This window comes from Salvia hispanica, chromosome 1 (assembly GCF_023119035.1).
Source record: "Salvia hispanica cultivar TCC Black 2014 chromosome 1, UniMelb_Shisp_WGS_1.0, whole genome shotgun sequence".
Classification (NCBI taxonomy): domain Eukaryota; kingdom Viridiplantae; phylum Streptophyta; class Magnoliopsida; order Lamiales; family Lamiaceae; genus Salvia; species Salvia hispanica.
The window spans coordinates 31,030,582-31,051,441 of NC_062965.1; the positions used below are offsets into that span (position 1 = coordinate 31,030,582).

General features: G+C 38.0%; 2 protein-coding genes across 8 annotated transcripts; one reads left to right on the forward strand and one right to left on the reverse strand.

The window, feature by feature from the left end:
• Positions 1 to 1,783: 1,783 nt before the first annotated feature.
• On the forward strand, positions 1,784 to 14,161 carry LOC125215303 (ubiquitin C-terminal hydrolase 12-like). 2 transcript variants are annotated; one of them, XM_048116685.1, is made up of 32 exons: positions 1,784 to 1,942; positions 2,311 to 2,398; positions 2,603 to 2,756; positions 2,954 to 3,111; positions 3,570 to 3,835; positions 3,945 to 4,163; positions 4,241 to 4,349; positions 4,425 to 4,540; positions 5,391 to 5,489; positions 6,603 to 6,712; positions 6,815 to 6,889; positions 7,183 to 7,261; positions 7,340 to 7,486; positions 7,570 to 7,650; positions 7,735 to 7,854; positions 8,687 to 8,809; positions 9,694 to 9,771; positions 9,877 to 9,965; positions 10,055 to 10,163; positions 10,301 to 10,369; positions 10,443 to 10,553; positions 11,121 to 11,176; positions 11,276 to 11,453; positions 11,574 to 11,675; positions 11,759 to 11,830; positions 12,092 to 12,157; positions 12,527 to 12,592; positions 12,838 to 12,924; positions 13,010 to 13,126; positions 13,241 to 13,315; positions 13,430 to 13,516; positions 13,668 to 14,161. In XM_048116685.1, the coding sequence occupies exons 1-32, from the start codon at positions 1,913 to 1,915 to the stop codon at positions 13,707 to 13,709; spliced, it is 3,378 nt and encodes a 1,125-aa protein (XP_047972642.1). In that variant the 5' UTR covers positions 1,784 to 1,912; the 3' UTR covers positions 13,710 to 14,161. The 2 variants fall into 2 exon arrangements, with proteins under 2 accessions (XP_047972642.1, XP_047972649.1); XM_048116692.1 differs by having other exon boundaries at positions 2,314 to 2,398.
• Positions 14,162 to 14,622: 461 nt separating this feature from the next.
• LOC125201761 (probable glutamate carboxypeptidase AMP1) lies at positions 14,623 to 18,850 on the reverse strand. 6 transcript variants are annotated; one of them, XM_048100021.1, is made up of 10 exons: positions 17,919 to 18,850; positions 16,926 to 17,168; positions 16,586 to 16,726; positions 16,398 to 16,466; positions 16,138 to 16,228; positions 15,955 to 16,038; positions 15,780 to 15,868; positions 15,461 to 15,616; positions 15,207 to 15,341; positions 14,623 to 15,014 (listed from the first exon to the last, which is right to left on the reverse strand). In XM_048100021.1, exons 1-10 carry the CDS (start codon positions 18,810 to 18,812, stop codon positions 14,838 to 14,840), a joined length of 2,079 nt encoding a protein of 692 aa, XP_047955978.1. In that variant the 5' UTR covers positions 18,813 to 18,850; the 3' UTR covers positions 14,623 to 14,837. The 6 variants fall into 6 exon arrangements, with proteins under 6 accessions (XP_047955978.1, XP_047955984.1, XP_047955962.1 ...); XM_048100027.1 differs by having other exon boundaries at positions 16,138 to 16,225; positions 17,919 to 18,849; XM_048100005.1 differs by having other exon boundaries at positions 16,574 to 16,726; positions 17,919 to 18,849.
• Between the last annotated feature and the right edge of the window lie 2,010 nt (positions 18,851 to 20,860).

Sequence of the window (20,860 nt, forward strand, 5' to 3'; positions counted from 1 at the left end):
TACCAGTTTGATAAGGCTCATCTAACCAAAATGGTAGAACTAAGCATCACTTGGATTTGCCGTTATGCATGTCCATCTAGATTGTGAGTCTTGATTTTTTTTAATACAAATAATTGACTAATATTTAGATGTCTACCATCATGTCTATAATGTATAAGGATGACTTCATTTATTTACTTGAAATTATCAACAATAATACTAGGCAAATCATATGATAAAAATAAGTTTTCATGCAATAAGGAAAAGGGTTTTTGGCTTTTTAAACCAAAACTTTTCCCCGAATTCCGGTTTTTCCCGTGAACTATGAGATTTGTTTTTAAAACCACGAACTTTCATTTCGTTAGGATTTTCTCCTGGCGGGTCAACGACAAAACCCGGGTTATCTACATGTCAATTTTAATCCTATTTGTCACTAAATTGATTACTTGGATACTATTTGGCACAATAATACATACACTCACAATTATTACATAACAAATGACAACTTTTGAATAAACAAAACACAACTTTAACATTTTGAATTATGCTATTCGAGTCGGAAATGTGTTATTCGGGTCGGGTTGAAAAAATCCTAACGAAATGAAAGTTCGTGGTTTTAAAAACAAATCTTATAGTTCATGGGAAAAACCGGAATTCGGGGAAAAGTTTTGGTTTATAAAGCCAAAAACCCTAAGGAAAAAAGGTTCTGCAAATATAAAGTAACTAAAATCATATTTTTCGATATACGTCTAACACGCGAATACGTGATGCACTTGGCTGAAAAATCATGCATATTGAGTTATTACTTAGTCAATCAGATATTGACCTAACTCAATCTTAAATCATCTGATTCTTATTGAGTCTCAACCCAATAACTTCCTGTGTGTTCGTATCGTGTCGAGAATTGTCAGCCTTAACATTAGTAATTTATTATGCATTTTAGCTGTACACGACACGGTAACGACCAGGACATGATATTACACAATGAAAATATGATACTACACTATTAATATATGGTATAGCATAATTAAAAGTTTATCTTGATTTAATTCTAAATAATCTATAAGATTAAAGTATATTAGTATATTTTAATTAGTAAAAATAAAAAGTACTACTAGTAGTTAAAGTATAAATGCCCAAACTCAATAAAATATTGAACCAAACTCGTTCACTTTGTGCGTGGATGTGAATTCATTTACTATTATCTTTTAATTATTCTCAACCTTTTCTAATACGAGTTACATTTATTTGCTTTCTTGGTGCATTAAATATTCAATCATCCAAACCAGATTAGATCTAATCGAATATACTATTCAAATCTACAATTTTAATTCATTAATTTACAACGAATCATCAAAAAATTCGAACAAGATTTGGGGACAAAAATAAAATCAAACCATAATTCGGATGCTGTAAAGATATAGGGCATTGGATGGTGTAACTCTTTACAAATCTATTTTGATAAATTATCTTAAAATTGGGGAAAACAGAAAATGTAATATCAATCACTAAGGAAGGAATTATAGTCTAATAGAAGCACAATAAACATTTGTACTCAATATAATATGAATAATTAAAGGAAGGAATTATAGTCTAAAAGAAGCACATAAAACTTTTGTCGGTTATTCGCATTAATTATCCAATCGCATGCCTCGTACACGCGACAACTCCACGAATTGACCAAAATGCCCACATGTTGTTATTCACTACACGTCGCAATTTGTCAATCCCTATTTTGCCCCCACGTAATTGCAATAATACCCAAATTATCCATGCATAGTGTCGAGACCCAATACACACAGGCCGTAAATCCCTCTCTCTAACTTCTCCTCTCTCTCCTCCCTTCACCCCTCTTCTCTCTCTCCCCTACCAACACAGAGATTACATTAATTCTCTGTATAGTATCGATCGGTCGGCTGCAGTCTATTCAGCCATGACGATGATGACTCCGCAGCCATTGGATGTAACTCCACTACCTTCTGACTCTCATTTTTTCATTCATGCTCATTTCGACTTTCCATCTTTTTCTGTGGTCTATTGCTGTGTATGTTCACGCATAGTACCAATTTGTTTGCATTTTCTCCAATTCATGCGTAAGTTTTGGTGTTTGTATGCTTACTTTCGTGTGTGGGGGCTGGCTGAATGGTTGGATCGACTAGGGTTTTGCGTGAGCGAGGAAGGAGGTTTAAGTTAGTTCAATTTGAATTTCTTGTAATCGTGTTGTTTTAGTGAGAATGATTCAATTCGAGATCATACATTCTGAAATGAAGCTTAATGTGTACTGGATCAAGCTTATTTCTTTCTCATTTTTATGTGGCTTCTGGACTTTAGCAGCAGGAAGATGAAGAGATGCTGGTTCCGCACTCGGATTTAGTGGAAGGTCCTCAACCTTTAGTTGAAGGTCCTCAGCCAATGGAAGGTGCCGCTCTCTGCCCCACTATTAAATCTTTTTATGTCAGTTTATAAGATGAATTCATGCTAAATACTGCCATGATGTAGTGGTTCATATGGCTGTGTTATTGTTGGATTCTTCACTTTTAAGATTTATTAACAGTACTTCTGATACTTCTTGTTGTTTTGGTCCAAGTGTACTAAAATTTAGAAGCATTTTGTAATTTCGTAGTGGCACCAGGCGACAATGACAATGCGGGAAGTGTGGAGAACCAGGCTAATGAAGAACCACAAGCATCACGTTACACATGGACAATTGAGAACTTTTCTCGACTGAATATGAAGAAGCTGTATTCTGATGTCTTCACAGTCGGAGGTTATAAATGGTAATTTTGGAATTTTGAATCTGGCCTTTTCCTTTTATGTCCATGTGTTGGGGGCGTCCAATAAATGATTATGCTTGTTAGAGCTGCTTAGCACCTAGCATTATGGGGCTAGATTTCTTATATTTTGAGTTTTGCATTACCTTGCATTATTATGGAAAACAACCTGATTGCATTTTGACACTTATTTCCTTTTGCAGGCGAGTGCTCATATTTCCTAAGGGAAACAACGTGGACTACTTGTCGATGTATTTAGATGTGGCTGATTCGGCTACCTTGCCTTATGGGTGGAGTAGATATGCACAGTTTAGCTTGGCTATAGTTAATCAGATGCATAACAAACTTACTGTCAAGAAAGGTACACCTGAGATTAGATCTGTTTTGGTGCATTTATGTAGCTAAAGCTTGATACGTATTAAGACTTAAATAGAGATTTACATGTTCTGGTCTGTGCATACATTTGATAATAGTATAGGTTTGTATTGGTTGACCACAGTTAGTAGACTCGATGACAGAATCTTAGAGCTGTCGTGATACTTTTCCTTCCATATACATGCCAATCAAGAAACTGATTTTCGTAAATTGTGCTTAAAAGATCCCTGTTATGCACAGGAGTTATATAACACAAGTCTCTCGTTAAATTTTAGTTGATTGTATGATTGGCCTGACAATTTGCTGATTTTCACTTTGAGTGAGTAGATTGGCTCTTAAATGTTGGAAAATAAAAGCTGTCTACATTCTGACGCTTGTTAAAGCAGTTTGCTACCTAAATCATAATTTCCGTAATGTAATCCTCCCCTTTTCTGTGTTTTGCAGACACACAGCACCAGTTTAATCAAAGGGAGAGTGATTGGGGTTTCACATCTTTCATGCCTCTCAGCGACCTTTATGATCCCAACAAGGGGTACCTCATGAATGATACTTGCATAGTTGAAGCTGATGTTGCTGTGCGCAAGGTTATTGATTACTGGGCATATGACTCAAAGAAGGAGACAGGTTACGTTGGGCTTAAGAACCAGGGGGCAACTTGTTACATGAACTCTTTACTGCAGACTTTGTACCATATTCCTTATTTCAGAAAGGTTATCTAATTATTTACAATATATATAGTTCTGAATACCCAATATTTAAATACATGAGGTCACTAGTAGGGAAGTATGGAGAAGCCTTACTCTAATTATGTTATATCAGGCTGTATATCATATGCCAACTACGGAGAATGATATCCCTACTGGAAGTATCCCTCTGGCGTTACAGAGTTTATTCTATAAGCTCCAATACAATGACACCAGTGTGGCTACAAAAGAATTGACTAAATCATTTGGATGGGACACTTATGATTCATTCATGCAACATGATGTTCAAGAACTTAACAGAGTCCTATGTGAGAAGCTTGAAGACAAGATGAAGGTACTAAAAATTCTGAAAAAAAACTTACCTCCTTGAAAGGTCATTGTAGACTTCATCTTTTTTCCTTTAATGGACAGGGAACTGTTGTCGAAGGAACAATACAAAAGTTATTTGAAGGCCATCACATGAATTATATTGAATGTATCAATGTGGACTTCAAATCAACCAGAAAAGAATCATTTTATGGTACTATTTGTTTCTAAGGATGACCTCTATCTGTTAATGGAGACAACTTTATTCTAACAGTTGTTCTCGTGGCAGACCTTCAACTTGATGTAAAAGGTTGCAAGGATGTTTATGCTTCATTTGACAAGTATGTGGAAGTAGAACGCCTTGAAGGAGATAATAAATACCATGCTGAGGAACATGGTTTGCAGGTTTGTAATTCCTCTTCCAGATAATGAAGTAGTAGTAGTTTATTTATCTGTACATTTTGTTTTTTAAGGTTGAACATTCTAGACTTGACTAAATTGAAGTTTATGAAGGAATATTGGGAGAGTTAATGTCTTGTTTCAGCAACTATTTAATGAGAATAGTTCACCAGTTTATACACGTAGAAGCTGTATGGAACTCTGGCCTTCATGTGATTAGATTTGCACCAGAGTCAATATCAATGTGATTCTGGCACCCTCAATGTATGATGATATAATAATAATAATAATAATAATAATAATAATAATAATAATAATAATAATAATAATAATAATAATAATGTAATATTTGATGTTAAAAAGTAGACCTCTTGGTTTGTGATGCTCTGAAGTCTGCAAAGGACAGATCTTTAAGAACACACTACAATACGGATCATGCTACGTACCTGTCTGAATTGTGTTAGGGTGGAAAGGTAAATTACCTTTTATAGAGATATGGTATGGCTAGTGGCTACCAAGCAAGTTTATAGCGATAAACAGATGATAATGTATTTACAATGTGGAGGTGCATGTTGTTTTTTGTGTTGATAAAGCAATTTCCAGCTGTACTTGACTTTGGACTAATAAAGCCTTATAGGGAGTTGTTGCCATGGTTAGTTACACACTGCAATCTGGGAAACAGGTCATCATTAGAAGGAAATTTTATTTGGTTGATTAGTTGATCTGACAGCTACAAAGTCATTTACTACATCTGAATGTTTTTGCTCTTATTCCACATTTTAATTGATGCTATGTTTCTTCTACATGAGCTTCTCTCGCTACATATTATCTAATTAGTCCTTTTTCTGAATATTAGGATGCCAAGAAGGGTGTCTTGTTCATTGACTTTCCTCCAGTTCTACAGCTTCAGTTAAAGCGATTTGAGTATGATTTTATGAGAGATACAATGGTGAAGGTGAGTGGGTCAATACAGTAAACTTCTTCATCTTAGGGCTCGATTTGCGTCACTGCTTCCACAAGATTCAATTGCTTTTGCTAAGTATCATTTTTCTTGCTCCACATCTCTATGATGATATCAGAATAGTGCTTATACTGAGATGATGATGATTATGATGCTGAATTAGTTCAACCATTCCAAACTGTCCCAATCAATTTTTGGGTAAATTTGTCCCGGTCTTGCCTTATGCAGGTGGCTCATGTTTGCTACAGCTCCTCTATGGAAATGAGAAAAAACAGTTTGGCCTTTCCAGCTTGTTTTGCATGGCTATTGATGCGAAGTTTTGCCCATCTTAAATCATGCTCTATTGATTTATACTCCCTCTGTCCCTAAAAAATAGACAACATTGGAAAAGGCACGGGTTTTAATGCACAATTGGTAAAGTAAGAGAGAGATAGAAAGAAAAAGTGATTGAAGTATTGTTAGTGGAGAATGAGACCCACCTCAATAGAGAGAAAAAAATTTCCTTAAATAGAATTGGTCTATTTTAAGGGACATCCCAAAATGGAAAATGTGGTCTATTTTTAGGGGACGGAGGGAGTATATGACACTAGAGAGCAATGTCTTTTCCCTTTTTATCATTTCTTCACAAGGGGATTTTCTATAGAAAAACTGGTGTATGCATAATCAATATTTTTTTCAAATACAATCTTCATTTCAGTGCTTTAATGGTATGCATTTGATGGGTTTAGGGTTTTAATGCACAATTGGTAAAGTAAGAGAGAGATAGAAAGAAAAAGTGATTGAAGTATTGTTAGTGGAGAATGAGACCCACCTCAGTGGAGAGAAAAAAATTTCCTTAAATAGAATTGGTCTATTTTAAGGGACATCCCAAAATGGAAAATGTGGTCTATTTTTAGGGGACGGAGGGAGTATATGACACTAGAGAGCAATGTCTTTTCCCTTTTTATCATTTCTTCACAAGGGGATTTTCTATAGAAAAACTGGTGTATGCATAATCAATATTTTTTTCAAATACAATCTTCATTTCAGTGCTTTAATGGTATGCATTTGATGGTCTTTAAGTGAATCAATTGGTGTTGAGTCAATTGTAATTTGTCACTGATGCAGATTAATGATCGCTATGAATTTCCATTAGAGCTTGATCTTGATAGAGATAATGGCAAGTATTTATCACCGGATGCTGACAGGAGTGTACGAAATCTTTACACACTTCATAGGTAATTGTGTACACCCTTTATATTTATGTCTATCCTCACATGCTCTTCTGATATACCTTTCAACAGAAGCTGATATGAGGATACTTGTTTCCTTTTCAACAGTGTCTTGGTTCACAGTGGTGGGGTACACGGCGGACATTATTATGCCTTCATCAGGCCAACTCTTACTGATCAATGGTAGGTCTATGTACTTTTAAAGAATCTGTTATTCCTTTCTCTTTCTTCCCTTCAGATATTTACACTTATTTAGATGTGGAGATTGAAAGAATTTGAGCTTGCCAGTATCATTGTGATGGTGACTGAATTAACTCATTAAGACATGCAATTATTTGTTATGTTGGATGAGTTTATTCAGTTGTGTCTTATTGTCTCAATCTCATCTTGCCATTGTATATGCACTTTTGTGCTGCTTTCTGATGGTTTATTTTCCACCCTTGCCTTACTATATGAGGTTATGGCTCATTTTTCAGGTATAAATTTGATGATGAGAGGGTCACCAAAGAAGATGTGAAAAGGGCACTAGAAGAGCAGTATGGTGGTGAGGAGGAGGTGATATGTCTATCTTTTGATTTCCACTCTCCAGAACTCTCTATTTTATAGTGGTGCTTATGTTCATTTATGCTGCAGTTGCCACAGACAAATCCTGGTTACAATAACACTCCTTTCAAATTCACCAAATACTCGAACGCATACATGCTTGTGTATATACGCGTGAGTGACAAGGAAAAAATAATCTGTGACGTGGATGAGAAGGACATTGCTGAGCATCTTAGGGTAATTTCATGTTTTGCACATCCGCATTAAGCGTAATTTTTTAATGTTCTTACCTGAAACTTGATATTCCCTACCAAAACCAGATAAGGCTGAAAAAAGAACAAGAAGAAAAAGAAGATAAGAGAAGATACAAAGCACAGGCTCATCTTTACACAATTATAAAGGTTATTTTTCCCAACAGACTTTCTCATGTACAATTGACCATATTTCTTGAAATGGATTTCTGAAGCAACTCATCTCAAATGTAGGTTGCTCGAGATGAGGATCTGAGGGAACAGATTGGAAAGGATATCTATTTTGACCTTGTTGATCATGATAAAGTCCGTAATTTCCGAATCCAGAAACAGATGCCTTTTAACCTTTTCAAGGTACTTTCTGTTTTGCTTAAAATTAGTGAAATGGTTATCATCTTAAATGAAGTTTGTCGTGTGCTGAAAATTAGTATAATTATGTGATAACTTGTATGCTTATTATGTGTTAATAAGACTTTTTTGGAGGAAGCGAAGCATTGTAATTATGGATGGTCTGGTCATTGTAGTGATCCTATTAGTCTTTCAGTAAACCAAAACAGAGAAATGATGTAATTATGCTAAAAGTGGGATCATTTGTTACTTCTTAGAGATTATGTCTTTCTGGTCTAAATTTGGCGATGGCAGGTGGGGTTTATTGGAGAGAAAAATGTTAATTTTTACTTGCCTAGATGAGACATAGCGGGGATAAGTTGTGAGACGGATCACATTTGGAAGCAGTATTATCAATTAAGTCATGCATGAAGTTAATCGTAATGATGCCAATCGGTTCTAAGGAATGCAAGTGCAAACCTTAACCTTCATTATGAGGGAGATAGAAGAACATTAATTTGGAACAGGACTGTTGATGAAGTAAACTATTATTAATAAAATCTCTCTTTTTCTTGGCCTTAGTGACAATTTAAAACTAGACAGACTTATTTTTCCAAAAATCCTGGGTTCACTCTTGTGATGCTTCATATCCATATTTGTTCTTAATCTTCTGTGTCATATTTTGCTTCTATTACTAACTACAACACGCATTTTTGGCATTTCTGACTCTGAGCATGTGTCCATGACTATATATCTCTTTCCTTTTTTCTTTTGATTCATCTGGACTTGATGCAGTTTTCATGTTTCAACTTTCATGTTAAAGTACAATTCTCGCTTATGCCTATGCTTATTTTTGAAGGAAGAGGTTGCCAAAGAACTTGGTATACCAGTTCAATTTCAGCGCTTTTGGATTTGGGCAAAAAGACAAAACCATACTTACCGCCCAAACCGACCATTGACAACCCAGGAGGAAGCTCAAACGGTAATATGTGTACTATGTTGCTGATTTGTATATTATTTATATGCATAGTTCCCATTTTGATGCATTGTACCTATTTTTAAATGGGTTGCCAGTGTATATCTACTTTGCTTCTATGTTCTTTGTGTTGCTGTTGTTGGCAAGCCTTATGTATGTTACATTTCTTGAAGCATTGAGTGTTTTATTTGGCATATCTCTTTCCTTTTGTTCTTTGGTTCTTTTTCTTTGTGCGTTTGGGGGTTGTGGAAAATGGAGGGAGGGCAGCTATAAATGTTTACCAGTTTTCTCACATTAGAAGATGCAGTTGTTAAAAATAAGTGGTCCTTTGTGTAGTTTTTTATTTTAATTTAAATTTTTTTAATAAATGTTCCCATTTGGATCAATGAGACATCAAATAATTTGGTACTGTTTTATGGTAAAAATGCACTCCCCCGCTATTAGTGGCCTACATGAATTGGTTAACATAGAATAAGAAAGTTGTGTTTTGAGTGCAAAGTGAGACCACTAAAGTTGTCTAACTTTTTTTTTTGAAACGTTTCCTTTTTTGGACTAAGCCACTCATAGTCTGACAATCCAATAAGGTATACATGAAACTTATAGCTGGACCGAGGGAGTATTGAGATATGAAGCTTCTGCTATTTTATGAACTTATTGCATATTTTTATGTGTCCTGTTCATGTATATGAGTGATGATGCTTTGTTTCCAATTATCCTCTCTGGATGCAGTCACTTTCTCAGTTCTAGTTCGTTTCAGCTTTGCTAAATCGTATTTATTTGATTGTTGCTTCTTTATTCGTGTTACTCAGAATGCTTAAAACCAGCAACCATTCTTTTCCTTATGATATGTTATTTTGTTTTATTTTATTATTCATGCTTATATTGTGCAGGTGGGAACGCTGCGGGAAGTCTCAAATAAAGCCCATAATGCAGAGTTAAAGTTGTTCTTGGAAGTGGAGCGTGGACCGGTATATCTTTGCCAATATAGATATAGTATTACTACTTGTGTATGTGCACATTGAGGAAATTTCATTTATCCTATTCAATGTGAGTTAACTGTTTTCAAATTTTAGGATTTACAACTGGTTCCTCCTCCAGAAAAGATTAAGGAAGACATATTGCTATTCTTTAAACTCTATGATCCTCATAAAGAAGAGCTCCGGTACATCACACTCAATGAGAATGCAGTCCATTTTAACTTTTCAGAGTTCTGCCTGCTAATGGTCATTGAATCATTTTCTTTTTTTGTAGATACGTTGGGAGGCTTTTTGTAAAAAGTAATGGCAAGCCTATTGAGATCCTATTGAAGCTAAATGAGTTAGCCGGGTTTGCTCCTGATCAAGAAATTGAACTTTTTGAGGTATATCTTGTCTCTATGCCATAGTCCACATCGGGATTGTTCTGTTGGACAACAAGATGTTACACATAAATTCAAGACAAACATGTATTACTTTTCTTGATTTAAAATGCATGGAACATTAATTCCAATGTCTACAGGAAATCAAATTTGAGCCATCTGTTATGTGTGAACGTCTTGATAAACGCGCTTCATTTCGATTCAGTCAGGTATTTTCTGTAACTAATTTCTTTGTCTCTTTGTGTTCCATATGCTGACTCTTTTACACACTCACACACACAGATTGAAGATGGAGATATTATCTGCTTCCAGAAAAGTCCACCCCCTGAAACTGATGTGCAAGTTCGATTTCCTGATGTTCCTTCATATCTGGAATATGTGAAAAATCGCCAGGTTGATATTACTGCCCCCCTTCCCTCTTATGAGTTTTGGGTTTTGTCTTGAAGAAATAATTCATGCGATGCATTCTAACTCAAGTCTCAAGCTTTTCATCTTTAATTGCTGCCAAAAATGTACTCGGAGCATTTACTGCCAATCATAACTTTGTTTTTATCACATTGACTCTGATATTGATCCTGTAAAATGTGCAGAGGGAAGTTGTGTTTCTATTTAGTTAGGAGAGTAATGGGTTTATTAGAGTAGTGGGTTGAGATGGTTATTTTATTAGTTTTCTATTTATATCATTTGGATTAGAGACGTGGTTATCAATTCCTTTCATCTACTCTGCTCTTTATTTATCGCCTTTACTCCTATCATTTTCTTTTCCATCTGCATTTGGCTAAACTTCATTTTTCTATCTTGTTATGCCAACTCTCAACTCCACCTCTTTTCATTTTGTGGGGTGGGTACTTTTTCTCCATATTTTGTGGGAATTTTTGCTGAAACTTTTGTACACGTGCAAAAGGCTAGTCCTGGAAGTTCTTGTGTGTAACTAGTATTTGCACTTTTTGACTCTTGCAGATTGTCCACTTTCGAGCTTTAGAGAGGCCCAAGGAAGATGAATTTTGTCTGGAGTTGTGAGTGCTATTGATATCACTACTTATTCTGTGGCATTTGAAATTGTCAGAACCCTTTTCGGGAAAAGTGTGTGTTACCATTTCTGGCTTTATGTACAGGGCAAAGAACCACACTTATGATGATGTTGTGGAAAGAGTAGCCCAGCACCTTAGCTTGGATGATCCTTCTAAAATCCGGCTTACCCCTCACAATTGCTACTCTCAGCAACCAAAGCCCAATCCTATCAAATATCGATCAGTTGATCATTTGATAGACATGCTTATCCACTACAATCAGGTGGGTCTAATTTTAGCTTATGCATGGGACAATTGTGGGTGGAGAGTGAGCAAGCATCCTTTGTATTGAGTGTTGTGCAAAAGCATTACTGATCACAGATAATTTGGTGACTTGTGATAGATATCGGATATACTCTACTATGAAGTCCTGGACATCCCTCTTCCAGAGTTGCAGTGCCTGAAAACTCTAAAGGTTGCGTTCCATCATGCAACAAAGGATGAGGTGCTACAACTGCTCTGCCCTTGAATATTTGTTTTGAACTAAATTCTATAAAGCATTGACATGTGTCTTATGGTCTTTCTCAGGCTACAATCCTCAACATTAGGCTGCCTAAACCAAGTACTGTCGGAGATGTGCTCAATGAAATCAAAACAAAGGTAAGCTTGGTCCTCTGCAAGTCGTAGTCAATTGTGAAAACATGCAGCTGTTTATGTGTTCAATATATGTCCCATTGAAGAGAAAGTTAGGGGCAAACCTTTAATTTTACAGGTCATGAAACTGATTCTATGTTAATACCTTCGTTTAGTATTTTTAAGCAAGTTCCCTTGGTGTTCACTGACCCAAGAAAAATGTATAAGGAAGTGAGAGTATCGAATCACAGCTTGACAATGTCTGACGTCCTTCTCATCTAATGATAGGTAGAGTTGTCTCAGCCAAATGCTGAACTTAGGCTGCTTGAAGTTTTCTATCACAAGATATACAAGGTAATGTTCTCTACTGTAACATTCTTTTCTTTGAACAGAACTGCTGTGACATTATGATCTTTTGATGTTTGCAAATTCCTGTTTGGTATATTACTTTTGTATTCATTCTAGGATTATTTCTGTTTGATGAGGATTTTGTGTTTCATTATCCTCTGTGATAATTTTGGTTAGAGCAAGATGTCGAAAGTGTTGGCTTTTGTTTTCTGATTTGATCCTTGCATGGTTTCTGCAATTCCTGCCTGGATCACTTGACCAGAAATTTATGACTTTAACGTCCTGTTCTCCAAATTTTCCAATGTCATATCAGATTACAAGACTGTATTTGTGTCCTAGACTCATAATTCACATGCCACTCTCTTTATTTTACAGATTTTCCCTACCCATGAGAAGATTGAGAATATAAACGATCAATACTGGACGTTACGTGCAGAGGAGGTATCTTTTCTCGAAAGTTTATGCTTTTGACACTGCTGTATTTCCTTACATTCTTATATGGTCTGAACTTTGAACCAAGCCTAATGTACCAAAGTAAATGATTATCAAATTAATGAAAGCCGGATGTGCTGTGGCAAAAGTCCGAAAAGTACCAACATAAGTATGTTTTAACATATTTTGTGGAAAGTGGTAATCCATACTGAATTATTATATCACACTTACATGGTTTTCTTGCTCTATATTAGATTCCAGAAGAAGAAAAGAACTTGGGTCAAAATAATCGATTGATTCATGTTTACCATTTCACAAAGGAGACTGCACAGAATCAAGTGGTACTATATCTACAGGATTCTACCTTGCATAATAGAATAAACATTTATGTGTTAACCTACATTTTTTTGGTGTGTGGTCAAACAGCAAGTTCAGAATTTCGGGGAACCATTCTTTTTGGTCATCCACGAAGGAGAGACATTAGCAGAGGTGAAAGCACGAATTCAAAAGAAATTGCAGGTCCCAGATGAGGAGTTTTCTAAGGTACTGCCGTTCTGTCAATTGTCAAACTAACATGTCCACTTTGCCAAAAGGTTTTGGTTAGTACTAGGAGACCAGGGGTTTTTAACTGTATCGGGTATCTTCTTAAATTTTCAGTGGAAGTTTGCCTTTTTATCATTGGGACGCCCAGAGTATCTAGAGGACTCCGACATTGTTTCAACCCGTTTTCAGGTCTTGTTTTGCTTTTCAAATCATTTGTGTTTCTGGTTAAATATTGGTTTGTTCATGCTATTCAAGTATTCTCAATGTTACAAGTACTGACAAATTTGCGTCCGTACCTTCCAGAGAAGAGATGTATATGGTGCCTGGGAGCAGTACCTGGGGTTAGAGCACTCAGACACGACCCCCAAAAGGTCTTATAATGCAAGCCAGGTAATATTCATGGATATTCCGATCACTTACTTCATTATAAATATAGCTAGACTTTGAATTGGGACCCAGTACATTTCATGTTATACATGTATTACCCGCAGATGGTTCATAATATTGTTTTTTTCGTTTTTGGCTTTTGAAATCATTGCAGAATCGCCACACATTTGAGAAGCCAGTAAAAATATACAATTAAGTTCGGTTACTGCTAATCTTAAACCGCACCAACATTGATGCCAAAATGACTAGTTTTAAAATCTTCAAGCATGGATATGAAGACAGACAATGCGATGCAAAAAGTTGGTCAAAGCACATTGCTGGTTTCCCCTGCTGTGGCTTCACCAAGTGATATGCTCGTCTTTTTGGTAAAAGTTATTATTACTACTACTACTACTACCACCTTCTCTTCTTGACTCGGATGGGAAGCGGAGCCTCCACTGCTATATATGTATTTTTTTTTGTGGTTGGTTGTTCTTGGACTTCTCATCTTCCCCAATTTACTTGTTTTTAAGTAGCAGTTTGAAAATTTTACCTTTTCACCATGTAATTTAACGTTAAGAGATGGTATTTGCCAAATTGGGTTGTAAAGTGAGTATAGTTAGGCTTACATTTGTCTAATGCATATCAAATTTGATTTTGGTTCGAACACCTTATACCTTCCCTCGTGTTATCTGTATGAAGTGGGAGATAAATATGTAAAACTAATAATTATGTTTTTTATAATCTAATATAGATAATTATTTTTCAGTTCATGGCAACTCGCAGCCACTAATGTGAATCATTCCCCTTGCTTTTTCCCCTCTTATATAGGCCATCATATGAAACATGGCAGGCTAAGTTGCACAAAATCTTGATTATGAGTGGGACTTCGAAGAAGGCAACTCTTGTAAATCGATGAAATAGTCGTATTTTAGAGTAAAGTAGGGTGAAGTCGTGGTACCTACAAAGGGAAACGCATATATAGGTTGCCAACTAACAGCTAGGGAAAGTAATGTCATCCTCTAGAAAAAAACACCATGCTCTTTAATGTTCATCTCCTCATGTTCTTCAAAGCTAAACATTTTTATTGCATATTATCTAAAAATGTTATGGATATTTAAGGGAGGGAGGGAGCAATTCGTCTACTATAAATGGTGAAAAATAGTTTTCGAACATACAAATACTTTGGTACATATGTGAGGGGCGTATTTACACATTTATTATATAGGGAGACACAGATGCCACTATTCAGTTTTTACTTCCCCATTTTAACTCTATTCATTTGATCATACTAAAATACAAGTAAAGGAGTTAGATATACTTCTCCTTTTCATATCTGAGTGTTTCATGTGAGTTCACCTCTCAAAGCTGAGGCTGCTCTCTGGATGGCCCTCGAGACTCTCCAGATCTCGTGCCTAATCCTCGCCTCCTCGCCTCTCCTCTCCCGATATTCAGATATGCAATCCGCTATTCCAGGAAAGAATTCGATTTTGCTTTCCGTATCCCCACAAGGCCCATAAATCTGCATTCGATAAACATCCACTCAGCTCAGGATACAAGTACCGATCGACTATCGACCGTTTACTTGCATTTTTGGCACACTACTGTAGTGTGGATGTATTGATTTGACTCGGGTTTGGACCCGTTAGACCGTGTGATACTGATACGAGTCTTGCCCCAAGCAACTAACTTTCGATTCAAAGAATGTACTTACCAGGTGCTTCAACCATTGCCTTCCGGGGAGTCCCTCCGGATCTAAGAAGCCTCTTTCTGCAAGCATCAGTCGATCATTTAGAGCGCGCCTCCTGAGTAGTGTCGATACATCCTTGCTTCCATCCACCCTCAGTTTCTACAGTTAAAATTCACAAGAATAACAAGGATGCAATCAACGTATTGTTCATGCATTCTGCTTTTGGAAACAGAGTTTCGTTAGCACAACTTTTGTTCATAGATGGAGAATACTCGGACCTTGATTTCTTCATCGGTTCCATATGCAGCCGTTGTGAATTCTTGGATAGCAGCAGTGATAGGATCCAGAGAGATGGATTCTCCCAACAAAGTGCTCAGAGCATTTTTATACTTCTGCAAGGCAGTCAAATTAGCAAAACGCCACAATCGAAAATCCTATAAAAGTCGGGCAAGCCTTGTTAAGATCCGTCACACGGGTCATGATCTGAACCCAAACACTATTAAACATCGAAAAAATTACAAACATCGAATATGTTGTGCCAAATTGTGTAATGGTACGAGCTCCAGTGACATATAAATGAGTGAAATATTCTTCTACCTGCAATTCAGTGGCATAAGAAATGTAGTTGAAAGGCAGGATCGGATCATCAGCCAATCGAAGAGCGACGAGCCCCCATATTCCTGCCACTGAAGTCGAAGAAAAATAACCGTGAGATGTTGAGCAAGGCGAACTACTGAAAGAAAACAGCAGTTTCAAGCAGATAGCAGCAAACCTGCCACGTGCCGATGAAACAAGGGGTCTCCAAAATTCATCATCCAATCATACGAGTCGAATGCAGTGTGATAAGCTGGAAAATCTGCAAAAAAAATACAAAGAATGATGGATGCATATCAAGTTTTACTCTATTTCCTGTCAGCCAGCGCTTGAAATGAGGAAAACACAAGATATGTAATACCTATTCCAAAATATAAATCAATAGAAGCAACCCCGGCATGCTGCAAAAACGAAGCGAAATCTGAATCAACTCTGCTCAGTCTCTGAATCTGCTGCCAACAAACAAAAATAAGAAGTGTGACAACAAAAAGCCGAGAAGTGGTTATCCACGCCTCGACTTCCAATCCATGCAACGTACGGATTTTAAGGAAGTTTTCAGGAACTGAAAATAACGGATGCAATAAGAGTAATAGATTACGAAAAATCAGAAAAACATCTCACATTAACACCTCTGTTGGCAGCTACCCATCGTTCATACACATACTCATTATCCGAATCCGGATCTTTAACCTGTTGCAGGCATGCCAACAACGTTTGCAGAAGATAATATTAGACAACTTAACAAACAATTTTGATGGTGTAATCCTTCAAACACTCAATCTTATCCTCAAGTTTACCTGTTTTGTTACCTCAACGAAAAGATCATCGAGCTGAGGAGTAGCACTAACGAACAAACCAGGCCCTTGCACCGCACAGTCCACATTAAAATAGGCCACTGCTTTCGAGCCAAGATTCAGAAGGTTCTGCTCTACCCACTCGGTGGAACCAATCTGGAAACCAACATAAAATTAGTTCCATCACTCAAATGCTACATAACACAAACAGACATCTCGATACATCAAACAGAAACAACGACAAGAAGGGCTACGGCTCTACAAGGCAGACGAAGAGAGGAAACTCTTCTAATATTAAACCTGTGCAGTTTAAGCCATTCTTCACAGTAACAGCAAGTGACAGTACATTACCTACCATCCCAAATTCTTCGGCATCCCAGCTGCAAAGAATGATGGTTCGTCTAGGACGCCAACCTGATCGCATGAGAAGTGAAAGACGTCGAGCAATGTCAAGTAGAGCAGCAGTGCCGCTGTTAGGGTCAACAGCGCCGTAAGTCCAAGCATCTCGATGGTTGCCTAGGAGCACGTATCGATCAGCTTCCTCCGATCCCTTTATCACAGCAAATACATTGTGGATGGTTTCCATCTTTTGCTTACCCTGCAGACAACAGTTCCATAATGCTCTTTCACTTTTCAGATCAAAAGAATTATTCCTCTGATAAAAGACATTTTGGTAAAACTTATCGAATTTTTGTAAGAAGACCAAGTTGCATGATACCAGGGGGACGTCTGGTAGCTATATTAGAGTAAGTTATAAGCTCTTATCTAGCTTTAATCATTCGTTTGGTACATGTTTGGTAGGGGTGATAACTTATTTAGGGATAGAAATCCAACGCCCCTACCAAACATAGCTTAGTGAATAGTCTGTCAATTTATGTTCCAGAGAAGCCCGCCTTAAAATCCATATTTCAATCTAGAAAATTAATCCACAATTTTGGTTGGTTACACTAGATATTTGGAAATTGAACCAAGATAATGGAATAAATTACTTAGTTGTCCTCCATTTTTTCTACTCTCAATTTGTACATATATATTATTGATGGTATTTTAGATACACGAATTTATCATGATATTGTATTAATTGCACCAAACATAACTTACATGACCGTCGTTATCTGAACTAGCAGTAACATGAATAGTCTACCAAACTAGGCACCAACAGAAAGAAAACAAAAATCAAATATTCCAAAATTGATAAAACAAGCAAGAATCAATTTCCCAACATGTATAAAGTATGATTGCCGACTTCATTCATCATATAAAAGATAGTCAATGTTTTTCTCACACAAAGTCAACCTTATAATTATACTCGCAACTTAATCCAAACAAAAGCAATAAATGAAATAACCTGGTATGTAAAATTGAGCATGGTCGGTCCGGGCCCCACACCCCAAAACCTTGTACTATTTCCAGTCCCAAAACTCTCCCTCCACTCAAGGGGCATCCTCGCCCCCTCCAGCGACCCCAAAATCCTCTCCGCCGCCGCCTCCGACAGCGGCATCGACGGAATACCAGGAAACCTCCTTACCACCCTGGGATCACCCTCCTCAAGCCTCTCCCCGCCGGCCCTGAGCGGGTCCCCCAATCCCTCCATAACAGTGCCCCTCTCCACCCCTTCCTTAAACCCCCCCTCCGTGTACATCAGCACCGCCGCCACCCCTCGCGCCGCCGCATTCGCCGCCGCCTCGTGCCGCGAGAGCCCGCAGCCGCGCCGCAGCAGCCCCACGCATCCCCTGACATCGACGCCGCTTGCCGCGAGGGCGAGGTAGTCCCGCTCGCTCCCGCAGTTGAGGAAGACGGCGGGGGCGTGGGCGGAGCCGGAGGGGGAGTAGGCGTGGTAGGGCGGGACGACGTCGTTTGGGGCGGAGGGCTCGGAGATGGCGAAGTTGAAGATGGAGCCGTTGCTGAAATGCGCGGAGAGGGAGGAGTGGGAAGGGTAGGAGAGGAGGGCGGAGAAGTTGGCGGTGTGGGCGGGGAGGCCGAGGGACCGGAACTGATTGAGGACGTAGAGGGCGGTGGAGAGGGAGAGGGGGGTGCCGGCGAGGTGGGGGCGGAGGGTGAGTTGACGGAGGTAGGCCGCGACGGTGGAGTTGCTGCCGGAGGAGAGGAATAGGGTGGCGGCGGGGGAGGAGGGGGAGGGGAAGGGGTGGCGGTGGCGGTGGTGGAGAGCGTAGAGGGTGAGGAGAGAGAGAGTGAGGAAGAAGAGGAGAGTGTGTGTCTGATTTTTACCGGAAAACACCATTTTGGAAAGCTTCAGAAGGAGGAGAGGTTATTTTAGTACTCCACTGAAGCTTCTAAATTAACCCATGTCTATTGGGTAGTGATTTTGCTATATAATATATCGAGATTATAAAATTAATATTTTTTCCCATAATTAGTAACTAATTGATCTATAATATATTATTTTGAGTAGATATATATCTAATTAAGAAAAATTAATTTTTTTTTATATAAATACACGTTCATTTGCAGCTAGAGATTAAAATTTTCTTATATAAACACACATTCATTTGCAGCTAGAGATGATATGCTTCAAGGTTTCTGGCTCTTCTTTGCATAGCACGGCCACACACTTGCCATCTTCAATTCTTAGAGTACTAAGTATGCGAATTCCAACTATGGTGTTAGTGTTCCCAGAAGGACTAGACAATCAGACATGTAGTGTTGCTCGTGGTGGGGCAGCGTTTTTTCCAAGCAATGCATCATTGTTTCGTCATCATGCTCGTGTTGTTAATACGTCGAGTAACCTGTAAAATTAAGTTAGATGAAGAGAAAACATTTGACTTAATGCCCGACCACACTATTTCATCCCTCTTGTTTTCTCCCAAAACAAAGCAATTCACAACTAGAAAAAGAATCCCAACTGATCCTTCTCTTAAGCAAAAAAATTTCGACTCCACTTAAAGATATAACTTCAGTTCTCATTCTAGGCTGAACTGATTGCGGGAAGGAGTTACTATGGCCAAACGCCACAGCAGGCACATTTGGATTGAAACAGATGCGGAAACGCTGAGCGCCCATCTAGGAAAAGGGCGTTTGGGGCCGGCGAGCTCGAGACATTTATTGGCAGAGATCAGATTGGCGCTCCGGGATACTTCTTGGAGAGTCTCTTTCATCCCAAGGGAAGGAAATAAAGCAGCATATCATTTGGCCTCGTTGGGGAAAGATGGGGACAGGATCTCTACGTTCACGGCAGAATCGGCGCCTGCAAGAGTGCGGGCTCTCGCACGCCTAGATCAGATGGGTTTGCCTAACTTTAGATTTAGCTAGTTTTTTATGGTTTTTTGTTTGTTTGAGTTTGGAAAAGGGAGGTCTTTTTTGTAACCCCTTTTCATGATGTTGTGGTGATTCACTTTTGGGATTGCTAGATTGTAATTTCTTTGTTTTCATGATATATAGGGGATGAGGGTCCTACTTAACCCTCCACCGAGAAAGTGTTTGATGAAAAAAAAAAAAAAAAAAAAAAAAAAAAAAACTTCAGTTCTCATTCTCCCAAACTCTCATCTCCTCAATGGGTTTATTCTTCAGGGTTAACAACATGAAGAGCCTTGGAAAGATAGTTTGGAGGCCCACTTCCCCAATCCACTTGTCATACTAGAATCGTGTTTGTGTCATCTTCCCGGCTTTCATCTGAATTCCTGTTCTAGCTACCTCTTGGATTTCCTTACTAAACCTCTTGAAATTTGCAATTTGTCCTCAAATGCTTGTGTAGGCCTTCTCATTCATTATTTGCAGATCTCCAATATACGTGGTCCTATGGATTGAACCAGTTATTTCTTTCTAAAACGGTTTCTAATTGTTTGTCCTCCTCCACCACCATTTAAAGAGAAAAGTGGCATTCTTTAAGTAGATGTCCCTGACTATGAGCGCTCCTTGCTCCTTTGGTTTATAGATGACATCTCAAGAGATCAAATTGCCTCATTTCCCCCATAGTTCTACCTCAAAAGAATCTTATTTGCAGTTGAATGATGTGTTCCTGCTATCTTCTGGGGCATGCAAAAAAGACTGAGATAGTAAATGGTTAAGTTATTAAGTATCTCCTTGATAAGGATCAACCTACTTGCCTTCGACAGGGCTCTCGCTTTTTAAAGTTCTAGTCTCTTCTCCACTTTATCAATAATTGGTTTCCATGTTATCAACTTCTGTGGATCTGTTCTAAGGGGAACAAAAAGATATGTGATTGGCAATGCGAAACATTGAAGGATCTTCTAATTGTTTCCAAAAATCTTAGAATCCGCAGCGGCGAATATGATAGTATCATCAACAAATTAGAGGTGGGTAATTGGGACA

Excerpts from the sequence above, each read along its gene's own strand:
- LOC125215303 (XM_048116685.1), top strand. The coding sequence starts at position 1,913 with ATGACGATGATGACTCCGCAGCCATTGGAT. Across the intron at positions 4,350-4,424 it reads CAGAAAAGAATCATTTTATG|ACCTTCAACTTGATGTAAAA; the intron begins GTACTATTTGTT and ends TTCTCGTGGCAG. Across the intron at positions 7,855-8,686 it reads TGCCTTTTAACCTTTTCAAG|GAAGAGGTTGCCAAAGAACT; the intron begins GTACTTTCTGTT and ends TTATTTTTGAAG.
- LOC125201761 (XM_048100005.1), bottom strand. The coding sequence starts at position 18,812 with ATGGTGTTTTCCGGTAAAAATCAGACACACACTCTCCTCTTCTTCCTC. Across the intron at positions 17,169-17,918 it reads TGCTCAATTTTACATACCAG|GGTAAGCAAAAGATGGAAAC; the intron begins GTTATTTCATTT and ends TGTTGTCTGCAG. Across the intron at positions 15,342-15,460 it reads GAACCGATGAAGAAATCAAG|AAACTGAGGGTGGATGGAAG; the intron begins GTCCGAGTATTC and ends TTTTAACTGTAG.